This window comes from Pleuronectes platessa, chromosome 3, assembly GCF_947347685.1.
Source record: "Pleuronectes platessa chromosome 3, fPlePla1.1, whole genome shotgun sequence".
NCBI lineage: Eukaryota > Metazoa > Chordata > Actinopteri > Pleuronectiformes > Pleuronectidae > Pleuronectes > Pleuronectes platessa.
The window spans coordinates 1,707,110-1,720,260 of NC_070628.1; the positions used below are offsets into that span (position 1 = coordinate 1,707,110).

Genomic DNA, 13,151 nt, shown 5'->3' on the forward strand with positions numbered 1-13,151 from the left:
CGCGTCACGTTCACTGGGAGGACTCTTGCTGCGTTCAGGGGCTGTCGGGCATCGCAGCACCGGCGACTCAGCGGGACACATCCAGGGGGTCACTGTGGCCATGGCGTGCGTACACACACACGCACGCACACACACAAAACTGAATAACCTAAATCAAGATGCCAGAAGTGTATGTGCACTGAACAGTTCACCATGTCACCTTTTATTGTACCTTGTATTTTAAGTTTTATTCTTGCATTGTTTTAAACATCTGTAAAGCTTCAGTTATTTATTGTTAAATCTCTATTTATATTTGCCTTCAGTACTCTACCTCGGTTACTTTACTCTATCTATCTATCTATCTATCTATCTATCTATCTCTCTATCTATCTGTCCATCCATCCATCTTTATATTTCACCCAATAGTAACACACTGACAGAACGTATGATTATCTTTGTCTTAGATTTCATGCACATCTAATAAAACAATTAAAACCACAAACATTGTCAAATGGGGTCAAAAGCATAAACTGTAAGTTAAAGGTGCAGTGTGCAGAATCTAGTGACATCTTGTGGGGAAGTGTCATGTTGCAGACAGAGAACCTGTGGGAGCTTCAGTTGTCATAAAAACTCAAAAGGTTTAGTTTGTCCAGTCTGGGCTACTTTAGGGCTGCCTCCGTAGAGAGGACCCACCAACCTTTAAGACAACCAACTTGACGGCTCCCTAAAAGTGAAGCCACAGCGTCTCGGTCGCCCACTGGTGGCCGGTTGAGGTAATAAACGGTTGGGTCAGGACTTTCTCCGGAGTTTATCTTTCACACGTGACGACACCGTTAAGAATCTCCGGAGCATCCAGGTGAGGCAGGACGTGACGCGCTGCTGCTGCACATTGACACTAGAGGACGTTGTACAGTAACAGCTGAGCCTGTTTCCTGTTTGATCTTCTACTTGATAAATGGTGTGAATCCTTCAGCAGGTGGTCGCCCTCCTTCAGTCTGGTTCTGCAGTTTTGAGTTACGGTGGGAACCGGTGGGTTTCTCTGTTATATTGTCAGATACCGAGCTGAACATGTAAAGTGCCCGGAGATAATGAATCTTGTGATTTGGTGAAATAAATAATAATTAGACTGAACGAGGCTCTTGGGGCTCATGTGCCTTCAGGGCACAAGTTAGTGCTGGAGCTACGAGGCAGGACTTTCCTGGGAGAACCTGAACGCAGCATCTCTCTCCTCATTGCATCCAGGGCTTTTGTTGTCTCTCTCTCTCTCTCTCTCTCTCTCTCTCTCTCTCTCTCTCTCTCTCTCTCTCTCTCTCTCTTTCTCTGCACCCCCACTCTCTCTGTCTCTCTCTCTTTCTCTGCCTCCCCCTCCCTGTGTGTGTCTCTCTCTCCCTCTCCCCCCTCTCTCTCTCTCTCTCTCTCTCTCTCTCTCTCTCTGTCTTTCTCTGCACCCCCATCTCTCTTTCTCTCACTTTCTCTGCCCCCCTCTCTCTTTCTCTCTCTCTCTTTCTGTGCCTCCCCCCTCTCTGTCTCTCTTTCTCTCTCTCTTTCTGTGCCTCCCCCCTCTCTCTCTCCTTTCTCTTTCTCTGCCCCCCTCACTCTATCTGTATCTCCATCCCTCTCTCTCTTTCTCTGCCCCCCTCGCTATCGGTATCTCCATCCCTCTCTCTCTCTCTCTTCCCCCCCTCGCTCTCTGTCTATGTCTCTCTTTCTCTCTCTCTCAGCCCCCCCTCTCTCATTCTCTCTCTGCCCCCCCCCCCCCCTCTCATTCTCTCTCTCTGTGTCTCTGCCCCCCTTCTCATTACCTCTCTCTCTGTCTCTGCCCCCCCCCTGTCATTTTCTCTCTCTGCCCCCCCCCCTCTCTCTGTCTCAGTTTAATTATAATTTACTTCTGTCTGATCGCAGCACAAACCTGCTCTTCATATTTATCCTGACGTTGAAGATGAACTCAGACAATAGAACATTTTATTAACTGTTATTTAGGTTTAACAAAATGAAACCCCCACCCCACCCCAACACCCTCCCACCTCCCTCCCTCCCTCCCTCCCTCCTGTGAATGGATGCTTTGTTTGAGGATCCTGGTCCCAGTCTGGCTGCAGGCCGACCGACATGGGACTGCTGCTGCTGCTTCTTTACATTAATCACTTATATTAATCATCATTGATCAATTTATGGATATCGTTTAAAAAAATAACAAAACAAGCAGAAGTTAAATCCACAATCCAACAAATACAACATTATTAAAATGAGACACACTCGTCTTCATTCACAAATCATAACGATCACATCACTCATAATGATAAAAGACGCTCGTTGTGGTTCATTGTATCAACAAATGTAGATTTCTTACTTTTCTTTTGCAGTAACAGTAAAATGTGAAGTAAGAATCATTAAAGTTCTGTTTATCATCTGTGCTCAGAAAATATCTTTCCAATCTCCACACACATTTCATGATTTTATTCGTATCATTTTTGGTATTTATTATGAACAGCTGAAATGGATTATTATATATACATATTATTATTATGATGATTGTTATTATCAGTAGTAGAATCAGTCGATGTGTGCACCTTGTTGTTCTGAGGTTAGCTGTAGCTCTGCCATCATCAGGCCTAAAATGATATTTCTAAAAATATTTTAAATAAAGCTCACAGATACAAAGTGGATATTTTAACATCAGCCAGGGTAGAATAACTAAAAGGGAATTTAATTGAAGTGAGATGATGTTGTGGAGGTCTGTCAGTTGATGTCAGTCTTCACTCAGTCCTGATGCATCCATTTGAACTGAAGTGAACTGAGGAGGAAAGAGGAAGAGAGATCCTGGTTACCGGTGTCAGTTCCCTCTGTCGTCTCAGTGTCCAGTTTCTCTGTCCTCAATGTGTCCTGCACAGATCATGTGGTGGACACATGTGACGAGGACGTCCATAAGATTAGTGCAGGTGGAGAGAATCAAACACATTTATTCAAAAAGACTCGAGAGCAAGTTTCTACAACAGGACTCAAGACTGACTCCAGGTCAGCAGAGGGGACATGTGACTCATCTGCAGGTACAGTATCAAACACTATCTGCAGACATGATGTAGACATGAGGACAACTGAGCAAAGTCAATTTCATTTGTGAAATAAAATGTAAAACTTCTGACTGCTTAATGTAGTGATCAGAAAAATATTAAAGGTTTAATCAGCATCTGTGTTAATCCACAGGATCTGTTATTCTTTCTGGATCCTGGCTGGATCCTCCAGAGTCTGGATCCTCTCTGGCTCCGGATTCTCTCTTGGTCTGGATTATCTCTGGCTCTGGATTCTCTCTGGCTCTGGATCCTCTCTGGCTCTGGATCATCTCTGTCTGGATCCTCTCTGGCTCTGGATCCTCTCTCTGGGTCTGAATTCCCTCTGGCTCTGGATCCTCTCTGTCTGGATCCTCTCTGGCTCTGGATCCTCTCTCTGGGTCTGAATTCCCTCTGGCTCTGGATCCTCTCTGGCTCTGGATCCTCTCTCCGTCTGGATCCTCTCTGGCTCTGGATCCTCTCTGGCTCTGGATCCTCTCTCAGGGTCTGAATTCCCTCTGGCTCTGGATCCTCTCTGTCTGGATCCTCTCTGGCTCTGGATCCTCTCTCTGGGTCTGAATTCCCTCTGGCTCTGGATCCTCTCTGTCTTGATCTTCTCTGTTTCTGGATCCTCTCTCAGGGTCTGAATTCCCTCTGGCTCTGGATCCTCTCTGGCTCTGGATCCTCTCTGGCTCTGGATCCTCTCTCCGACTGGATCCTCTCTGGCTCTGGATCCTCTCTGGCTCTGGATCCTCTCTCCGTCTGGATCCTCTCTCCGTCTGGATCCTCTCTGTCTGGATCCTCTCTGGCTCTAGATCCTCTCTCCGTCTGGATCCTCTCTGGCTCTGGATCCTCTCTGGCTCTGGATCCTCTCTCCGTCTGGATCCTCTCTCTGTCTGGATCCTCTCTGGCTCTGGATCCTCTCTGGCTCTGGATCCTCTCTGGCTCTAGATCCTCTCTCCGTCTGGATCCTCTCTGGCTCTGGATCCTCTCTGGCTCTAGATCCTCTCTGGACCAGGTCTGGTTGTGACTCGGACTGCAGCGGTCAGTGATGGCAGGATCTGGAGTCGCTGTGAGGCTGCATGAGTTCAGAGAGTCTGGAGACGCACACGGATCAAACCAGTTCAAACCCCAGTGAGTGACAGAGCTCAGATCTTCTCCTCCAGTAACACAATGAAGAAACGCAGATAGAAGTCAAAGAGGACGACGCTCTACCTGCGACTTGCTGAGAATAATCCAGAGGGACATCTCACCTTGTGTTCTTGTCCCTGCAGGACATCGCGTCAGGGCAGAGACGCTCGGGGGTTATATCCAGGGCAGCTGGGCCGAGTCCACACCGTCCACGCAAAGGACTGTGGGTAAGAAAAGAGCTCTGATCCAGAACATTCAAAACCTGTAATGTGTCTTCAGTATCTTCTTCCTGTTTTCTACCAGCAAGTCACAAGGTGGGAAGGTCGATACGAGTCTGGAATCTGCAGATGTTTCACATGCAGCTGCACAGTCACATGATTCAGCTTCTCTAGAGCTGCACCAGATTACTCACTCACAGATATCAGTGGAAGACATGTCCTATTCCTAAATGCTGAGGACAGAGGTGAAAGTGTCCTGACTCAGAGTTCTCTCCTGACTCAGAGCTTTTCCTTCCACCATCCGTCACCTGGGTTTTGAGTAATCCTGCTCACAGACAAACAGACAGAGGTGAAAACATAAAGTAATTATCATGAAAATAAAATATCGTATTAATGTTTGTCCCCGTGTTCCAGGTATCGTCTTCACACTGGAAAGTCTCGTGACAAGTCTCCAAACCATCAGCACCAGCAGAGTTTTGACATCCAGACCCTCAGACCACTGACTGTCCTCAGTCCAGCTGTCCCCAAACAGCGCCCCCTTCAGACGACCTACCAGGAGGACTTCGGTCCTCAGTCCCTCTCTCTCCTCACTGACGCTCAACACCACTCCCACAATAGTTTCAGGTGAAGATGAAGTGCAACATGGCATCTGTCTGCTTCTGACCTCCTTCCAGAGGAAGAATCATTTTACATAAACGAATCACAAGCTCAAGAGACCAGAAGACATCACCTGTCAGGACTCGATGGACCCTGTAGATAACAGCGCCAACTTGGGGCGAAATGACGCTACTGCAGAACATGAATGTCACAAAGACAAGATGTGGACTGTGGTCTCTTCTTTCACCTCCATGGAGAAACATCACGAGGTGAAGGAAAGGAGACTCTGAGATCCTGTTGGAACAGAAAGACGTCAATACACAAATAAAGTTATTGTTATTGTTGCTGCTGCAAGGAATTGTGGGACGATCTTATTTCCTTAAACAAAGGAAGGTTCAGAGGATCCTAAGTTAGAGGAGATCAGGAGGGAAGCACTGGAAACCTTTTCTTCACCTTCAGAGAATTTCATCAGCTTTTTAGTTTCTGGTTTTTGAACAAGTGAACAGGTCGTTCCTGTAACAGCTGCAAAACCTGTTTCCGTGTCACACATGTGCATAGCGTGTGGTTAGGATGGGACTGAAGGGGAAACACACGGGTCCACAGGTCTGAGCTCTGACTGGTTCATCTCCAGCTGGAAAGACTTTCTGCTGAACAGGCGTCCTGTCCCTCCTCAGGACGTTGTGTTAACGATTTACTGTCAAATACAAGTTATCATGAATCCTTCACATTCAGCTATTTGACAAGTTAGGAATTTAAAACATGAATAAACACAACTTTAAAAAAGGGAGGAGCTGATATACGATTCTTCAGCAGGTGGAACCAGAGGAACCAGATTCCTTCTGCTGTTATCTGTCTCGTGAACGACTTTCACACTTTTACTTTTGTAAAGTTATTATAAGTATATGAGTGTTGAGTGTGGCGTTAGTGGCTCAGGGGGCAGAACAAGAATCCTGACACACAAATTGCTAACGCTTCAGCTTCACCTGCAGCTGGTTGAGACAGTTTGTGACTCTCAGTCAGTTCTTCTCACAGGAGATGGAATTGATTGATTCATATTTCAATAGTTGGAATATCCCTTCCACTGAAGTATTGCATGTTACTTACTCTTGCTGCTGTACGACTGTGGGACTATTAAAGGATTATCGTAACTTATCTTATCTTCTTAATGGATGCAGTGTTTTAATCATGGGTTTGCTCAACAGATTTTGTCGATGTATAAACTGTATATGTATCTGTCATAGGTAGATATTATATGACAAGTCATTTTATTTATTCCATTTTACTTCGATGCCTTTTAAAAACTCTGTGGATCCATCACCACTGTCCCTAACTAATAAAATCTATAATTTTGTCTCAGGTAATAGTTTCTCATGTTCCTGATGTGTTGTGTAGCTCACACAACAGATTCCTGATGACTTGTGTTGACATCCTTCTATTAAAGAGGAGAAGTGGTTTACTTTATGAGAAGAATGTGAGTTTCAAACCTGCTGTTCTTCAACCGAACGTTGCGTCATCTAGAACCTGTGAAACCGGAGTTTCCCTGCGCTCTGCTGGGATCAGCCCCCCCGACACCGTGATGGTGAACGATGGTGTTTCCAGGGCCTGTGATGGATTGTGATTGTGACACAGCTGAAAATAACCCTGACAAACCAGTCGCTCGCTGACCTCTGACCTGGAGCCGCTCATCGTCTCAGAACACACACAAAAACTGTTTATTCATCTGTTCAAAAGTCTTATTCTACCTGCTGCTTGCATATGCATAACACAACACAACACATCATAACACAACATAGAAAACACCTTTTCACAGTCTTATTCTCTTCTGTAAAAAGGCCAAACAATTAGAGGCTCCAGACGTGTTTGTGTCGTCATTTCTCACGAGTCTCATCAAAATCCTGATGAATCCATATTCACACATGTCACTTGTTGCTTATTCACACATTGTTGTTTTATGTAAGGAGGAAAACTTTATAATCTGACACCTGTGAGAATAAGAGTGTGAAGTTTGACCCCCGATGGAGTCACTCTGCTGGTTACTCAGTTCATCACAAACTTTGTGCATAGTTAGATAGATATACATAGATTGTGTTTCTCACGTTGACTCAGTGAGAGCAGTCAAACCGGCTGGTCCACTGGAGGTCGTCCCTATAACCTCCGTCCCTCGTCCCTCGTCTCCACACTCTGACGAGCATCAGGGGACAAACTCCCAGGAGAGAAAACCTTGAGGACTGAAGAACGACAAAGTGGTGAGACACTTTGAAATCTTTTGTTTCAACTCGTCCTTCAGATGTTTGAAATTTACGTCGTTTTTATTTAAGTTAAATTAAATTATGTGTTTAAATGTTTGACAGAATCAGGTTGTTTCGCAAATCTGATTGGGACATACATTTCATTGTGTAAATAGTTGTGTGTAGATAATTAAGACCTTAAGAATAATATTAGAGTTCTTTAAGCGGGTTTCTGTGAATATATTTTTCAAATGCATATCCTCAAAAACATCTCGATTTCTAGATATTTGGTGATGGCTTAAGACGAATCCATTTGTTCTCTGCCTTTTCACTTTCATAAAAACTTTTCTAAAAAATAAGCTGTATATTTGACAAATATTGTGCACTATAAAAACTACATAAACTACATAAACATTATCTGTGTATCTAGATCCGCTTATAACTACATTACAGTTTGATTTAAACTGTTTATTAAATGTTTATATTCAGAATCAGAATCAGAAATACTGAATTGATGCCAGGGCAGAAATTATGTTTAGTTACAGTCGCTCCAGCCAAGAATAGAAATTTTAAAACCAAGAGAATATAAATAAATATAAATACAAAATACAGATGAAAGTATCAAATAGAAGAGTTTGTAAAACAATCTGTGCATTGTATAACAATATATAAAACAAATACAGTATATAAAACAAGATAACGTGTATATTAAGATGTAATGTATAAAGTGCTTGTAAATGACGATGTTAAGTTGAAGTGATTCTGTGTTTTGTGTAAAGTGTGACGTGTTTTTTCTGTGACTGACGAAGAGTGATTATCTGAGGTTTCACCTGCGGCTTTAACGCGCTCTCACCACTAGAGGGCCCTGTTTACTGTGAGCTGAACCCTGTTAGATAGATAGATAGATAGATGGATACTTTATTAATCCCGTGGGAAATTTGGATCATCCAGTAGCTTGTACACTTAACACATCACTGACATACATAAATCACATAAATCACATAAATCACATCCGGAGAACATTTTTACAGATACAGGAATGCAATGCAATGATGTGAGTGTGTCACTGTCCAGTAGGAAAGTGTTCTTGTGCTGCTGGAGTGGATAGTACAATAAAATATATATCTATAAAAACAACAGAAAAAAAAAATATATAAATATATAAGAATATGTAGTGCTAAAGTCTTTGCATGGGGCTAGTATAGCCAAGTTGGAAACTACATCTGATAAAAGACATGGTTGCATCGGTTGAGGCCCATGAGGTGACACGACCACTAATATACCCCCCCCCCCCCCCCCCCCCCCCCCCCCAATGCTTACAGAGCTGATATGAAGCTGGGACTGATGGTGGTGGTGGCTGTGGCCCTCATGGTGCCCAGTCTGTCCGAGGGCCGCACCGTCGACAAGTGTGAGCTGAAGGAGCAGCTGGACGAGGTGCTGGTGCTGCCCAGACGGCTTCAACACCACAAGGAGAGGATCATGGCCATAGGTGAGGTTCAGCTGTTCAACGTGGATAAAGTATCGCTCTAAACACAAGGGGTTAAAGAAGACCACAGGACGAGAGGGCAAAGGAGAGGGGCTAAATGAAAACACATGCAATCAGATAACCATAAAGAATGCAAAGTGACTAAAGAGGTAAAGACAATGACGCCAAAGACGTGATCGATTAAAACCAAATGGGATTAAATATAGATTTTAAGTTAAAACATTTACCACAAAAAAGATGCAGATGGGAAAAAGCCTTGAACGTCAGTTTGAGTCTGGCTGCAGGGCCGAGCTCAGGTCTATGAAACAAGCTTTATGGTTCTATTACCAATAAAGGAATCTTAACCTTAATCCTCACCTTACATAATGATTATTCCTATTAAATGTAATGACCAACAATATTTTGTACCAGTTTTAGAAAAGCAAAACAATCTGCTAACTTGGCTTTAGAGCCTCAGAGGAAATCTTTAGACCCACTGCCAACAAAACTCCACAATCCGTTCAGGTCAGGTCTGAAACTAAATCAAATATTTAAACAAATATCAAAAGGGTTTATTCAATGAGAGTTTGGTTTTGAAAACTCTTTTCCCTCGTTGTTGCTGCCTCCCACCAGTGGGAGGAGCTGCAGCCTCCTCAGCCCCCCCACACTTCAAGCCTCCTGTTGTAGTGTCTCATGAGTTTGTCCATAAACCAGGGGCCAACTTTTAATTTGTAATAATCCAAAAGTCACAAATGTACATGCACTAGTATCTGGAAACCAATTCCATCTCTCTTTGCTTCCTGTCGTTTGATTGGCTGCAGTCGTCTGTGAAGCGGCCAGGAGATCGCGTCTGGACACGGCTCTGGTCAGGGTGTTCGCCAGACGCACCACTACCCCAGTCAAACCACCAACCAGACCAACCAAACCAGTCCAACCAACCAAACCAACCAAACCAGTCCAAACAACCAGACCAACCAAACCAGTCCAAACAACCAGACCAACCAAACCAGTCCAACCAACCAGACCAACCAAACCAGTCCAAACAACCAGACCAACCAAACCAGTCCAACCAACCAGACCAACCAAACCAGTCCAAACAACCAGACCAACCAAACCACTCCAAACAACCAGACCAACCAAACCAGTCCAACCAACCAAACCAACCAAACCAGTCCAAACAACCAGACCAACCAAACCAGTCCAACCAACCAGACCAACCAAACCAGTCCAACCAACCAAACCAACCAAACCAGTCCAAACAACCAGACCAACCAAACCAGTCCAACCAACCAGACCAACCAAACCAGTCCAACCAACCAAACCAACCAAACCAGTCCAACCAACCAAACCAACCAAACCAGTCCAAACAACCAGACCAACCAAACCAGTAGAACCAACCAAACCAACCAGACCAGTCCAAACAACCAGACCAACCAAACCAGTAGAACCAACCAAACCAACCAAACCATTAGAACCAACTAAACCAGTCCAAACAACCAGACCAACCAAACCAGTCCAACCAACCAAACCAGTAGAACCAACCAAACCAACCAGACCAGTCCAAACAACCAGACCAACCAAACCAGTAGAACCAACCAAACCAGTAGAACCAACCAAACCAACCAAACCAGTAGAACCAACCAAACCAGTCCAAACAACCAGACCAACCAAACCAGTAGAACCAACCAAACCAACCAAACCAGTAGAACCAACCAAACCAACCAAACCAGTAGAACCAACTAAACCAGTCCAAACAACCAGACCAACCAAACCAGTCCAACCAACCAAACCAGTAGAACCAACCAAACCAACCAGACCAGTCCAAACAACCAGACCAACCAAACCAGTAGAACCAACCAAACCAGTCGAACCAACCAAACCAACCAAACCAGTAGAACCAACCAAACCAGTCCAAACAACCAGACCAACCAAACCAGTAGAACCGACCAAACCAGTAGAACCAACCAAACCAACCAAACCAGTAGAACCAACCAAACCAGTCCAAACAACCAGACCAACCAAACCAGTAGAACCAACCAAAGCAACGGTCATCTCCACAACAAAGCGGGCGGTGGACTCGTCAGAGAGTCTCGAGACAGCGATGAGAGACGACGAGGAGGAAGACAGTAGCATGATGGGTAATGAGGACACTGAGGAGGAAGACAGTAGCATGATGGGTAATGAGGACACTGAGGAGGAAGACAGTAGCATGATGGGTAATGAGGAAACTGAGGAGGAAGACGGACAAAAAGGGGACGAGGATGAGGTGGACGCTGACGAGGAGGACATCGGCATGATGGGTAATGAGGACACTGAGGAGGAAGACGGCCAAAAAGGGGACGAGGATGAGGTGGACGCTGAGGAGGAAGACATCGGCATGATGGGTAATGAGGACACTGAGGAGGAAGACGGACAAAAAGGGGACGAGGATGAGGTGGACGCTGACGAGGAGGACATCGGCATGATGGGTAATGAGGACACTGAGGAGGAAGACGGCCAAAAAGGGGACGAGGATGAGGTGGACGCTGAGGAGGAAGACATCGGCATGATGGGTAATGAGGACACTGAGGAGGAAGACGGACAAAAAGGGGACGAGGATGAGGTGGACGCTGACGAGGAGGACATCGGCATGATGGGTAATGAGGACACTGAGGAGGAAGACGGACAAAAAGGGGACGAGGATGAGGTGGACGCTGAGGAGGAAGACATCGGCATGATGGGTAATGAGGACACTGAGGAGGAAGACGGACAAAAAGGGGACGAGGATGAGGTGGACGCTGACGAGGAAGACATCGGCATGATGGGTAATGAGGACACTGAGGAGGAAGACGGCCAAAAAGGGGACGAGGATGAGGTGGACGCTGAGGAGGAAGACATCGGCATGATGGGTAATGAGGACACTGAGGAGGAAGATGGACAAAAAGGGGACGAGGATGAGGTGGACGCTGAGGAGGAAGACATCGGCATGATGGGTAATGAGGACACTGAGGAGGAAGATGGACAAAAAGGGGACGAGGATGAGGTGGACGCTGAGGAGGAAGACATCGGCATGATGGGTAATGAGGACACTGAGGAGGAAGACGGACAAAAAGGGGACGAGGATGAGGTGGACGCTGAGGAGGAAGACATCGGCATGATGGGTAATGAGGACACTGAGGAGGAAGATGGACAAAAAGGGGACGAGGATGAGGTGGACGCTGAGGAGGAAGACATCGGCATGATGGGTAATGAGGACACTGAGGAGGAAGACGGACAAAAAGGGGACGAGGATGAGGTGGACGCTGAGGCAGGTGGAGCTCGTAGGAAGAGAGCCCTTCGTCGGTCCTTCGGGCTCTATGGACTGTTCCAGCTGTCGGACATCGTCTTCTGTGATTCCGGCTACCGTCCGTCCAGGAACAGGTGCCACACGAACTGCGCAGGTGAGTCTTCATCACAGAGAAAAGAGTCTTCCTCGGTCATTACAGGAATGAAACATTCTGCAAATCAATAACTGTGACTCGTTGTCCCCTGAAGCTTTCACCGATGACGACCTCCAGGACGACATCGAGTGCCTGGTCTCGTCTGGTCTCTGGCGGTAGGTTCAGATCCCAGCCTGTCAATAGAGAGTGTCTCCGCCCATTTTTACAGAGATCTGTAAATTATTTTTACTGAGATCTGTGTCTCATCTACTAACATGGAGGACAAGGGTTTATGATCTCTACTGCAACCAGCCACTAGGGGTCAACCGGGACATTTTGGCTTCACTGTTTTTGGGAGCTGTTGCCTAGATATATATATAAAGGCTAGATGTCTCGGCCAATGGAGTTGAAAGTCCGCACATGGCGGCCATCTTGCGTCAGGAGGTTTGCTCACCCATAACATTGTGTTGGTAGTGGTACATGTACTTTTTAAAGAATATAAAATAAAATAATTCTTGATGTATATTTGTAAAGGGAAATCTTGTACCTATTTAAGAACATTATTCAATTTTTCTGAACATAACATAATTATTAATAAGTATGCAGTGTCATAACTACATCTCTGACGTTTATAGAGAACCAAACCGTTTAAAAATCGGTTGAAAATTTAACAAGTTATGTTTATTTAAAAAGTACATGTTCCATTACATCACAATGTTATGGGTGAGCGAGCCGCCTGTGGCAAGATGGCCGCCATGTGCGGACGTTTAACTCCATTGGCCGAGACATCTAGCCTTTATATATATATCTATGGCTGTTGCGTCGTCCATCTTGGACAAACATAAGAATGAACCATAACAAAGCTGAAGTGTAATAAATGTAAAATGATATAAAAATGTAAACATGTGTGTGTTGCTGACAATCTGTCTCTACAGGAGGTTGGTGAGGAAAGCTTCTCGCAGATGCCGTGGATTCAGATCCTACAACTTCTTCAAGGAATGTGAATGAGCAGCCGTCGGTGGAGGATTCAAACCAACAACCATTCAGCTCCTGCTCTTTACACAAGATCTACTTCTTCTTCTACTTTTAAC

At 45.2% G+C, this 13,151-nt stretch overlaps 1 protein-coding gene across 1 annotated transcript; it reads left to right on the forward strand.

The window, feature by feature from the left end:
* Positions 1-2,818: 2,818 nt before the first annotated feature.
* On the forward strand, positions 2,819-6,252 carry LOC128430252 (uncharacterized protein C1orf100). The gene is made up of 4 exons (XM_053416279.1): positions 2,819-3,023; positions 3,181-4,157; positions 4,298-4,381; positions 4,787-6,252. Exons 2-4 carry the CDS (start codon positions 4,075-4,077, stop codon positions 4,998-5,000), a joined length of 381 nt encoding a protein of 126 aa, XP_053272254.1. The 5' UTR covers positions 2,819-3,023; positions 3,181-4,074; the 3' UTR covers positions 5,001-6,252.
* The last annotated feature ends 6,899 nt before the right edge of the window (positions 6,253-13,151 follow it).

Coding starts and splice junctions, on each gene's coding strand:
- LOC128430252 (XM_053416279.1), top strand. CDS start 4,075: ATGGCAGGATCTGGAGTCGCTGTGAGGCTGCATGAGTTCAGAGAGTCT. Junction 4,158..4,297: donor TCAAACCAGTTCAAACCCCA/GTGAGTGACAGA, acceptor TTGTCCCTGCAG/GACATCGCGTCAGGGCAGAG. Junction 4,382..4,786: donor GTCCACGCAAAGGACTGTGG/GTAAGAAAAGAG, acceptor CCCGTGTTCCAG/GTATCGTCTTCACACTGGAA.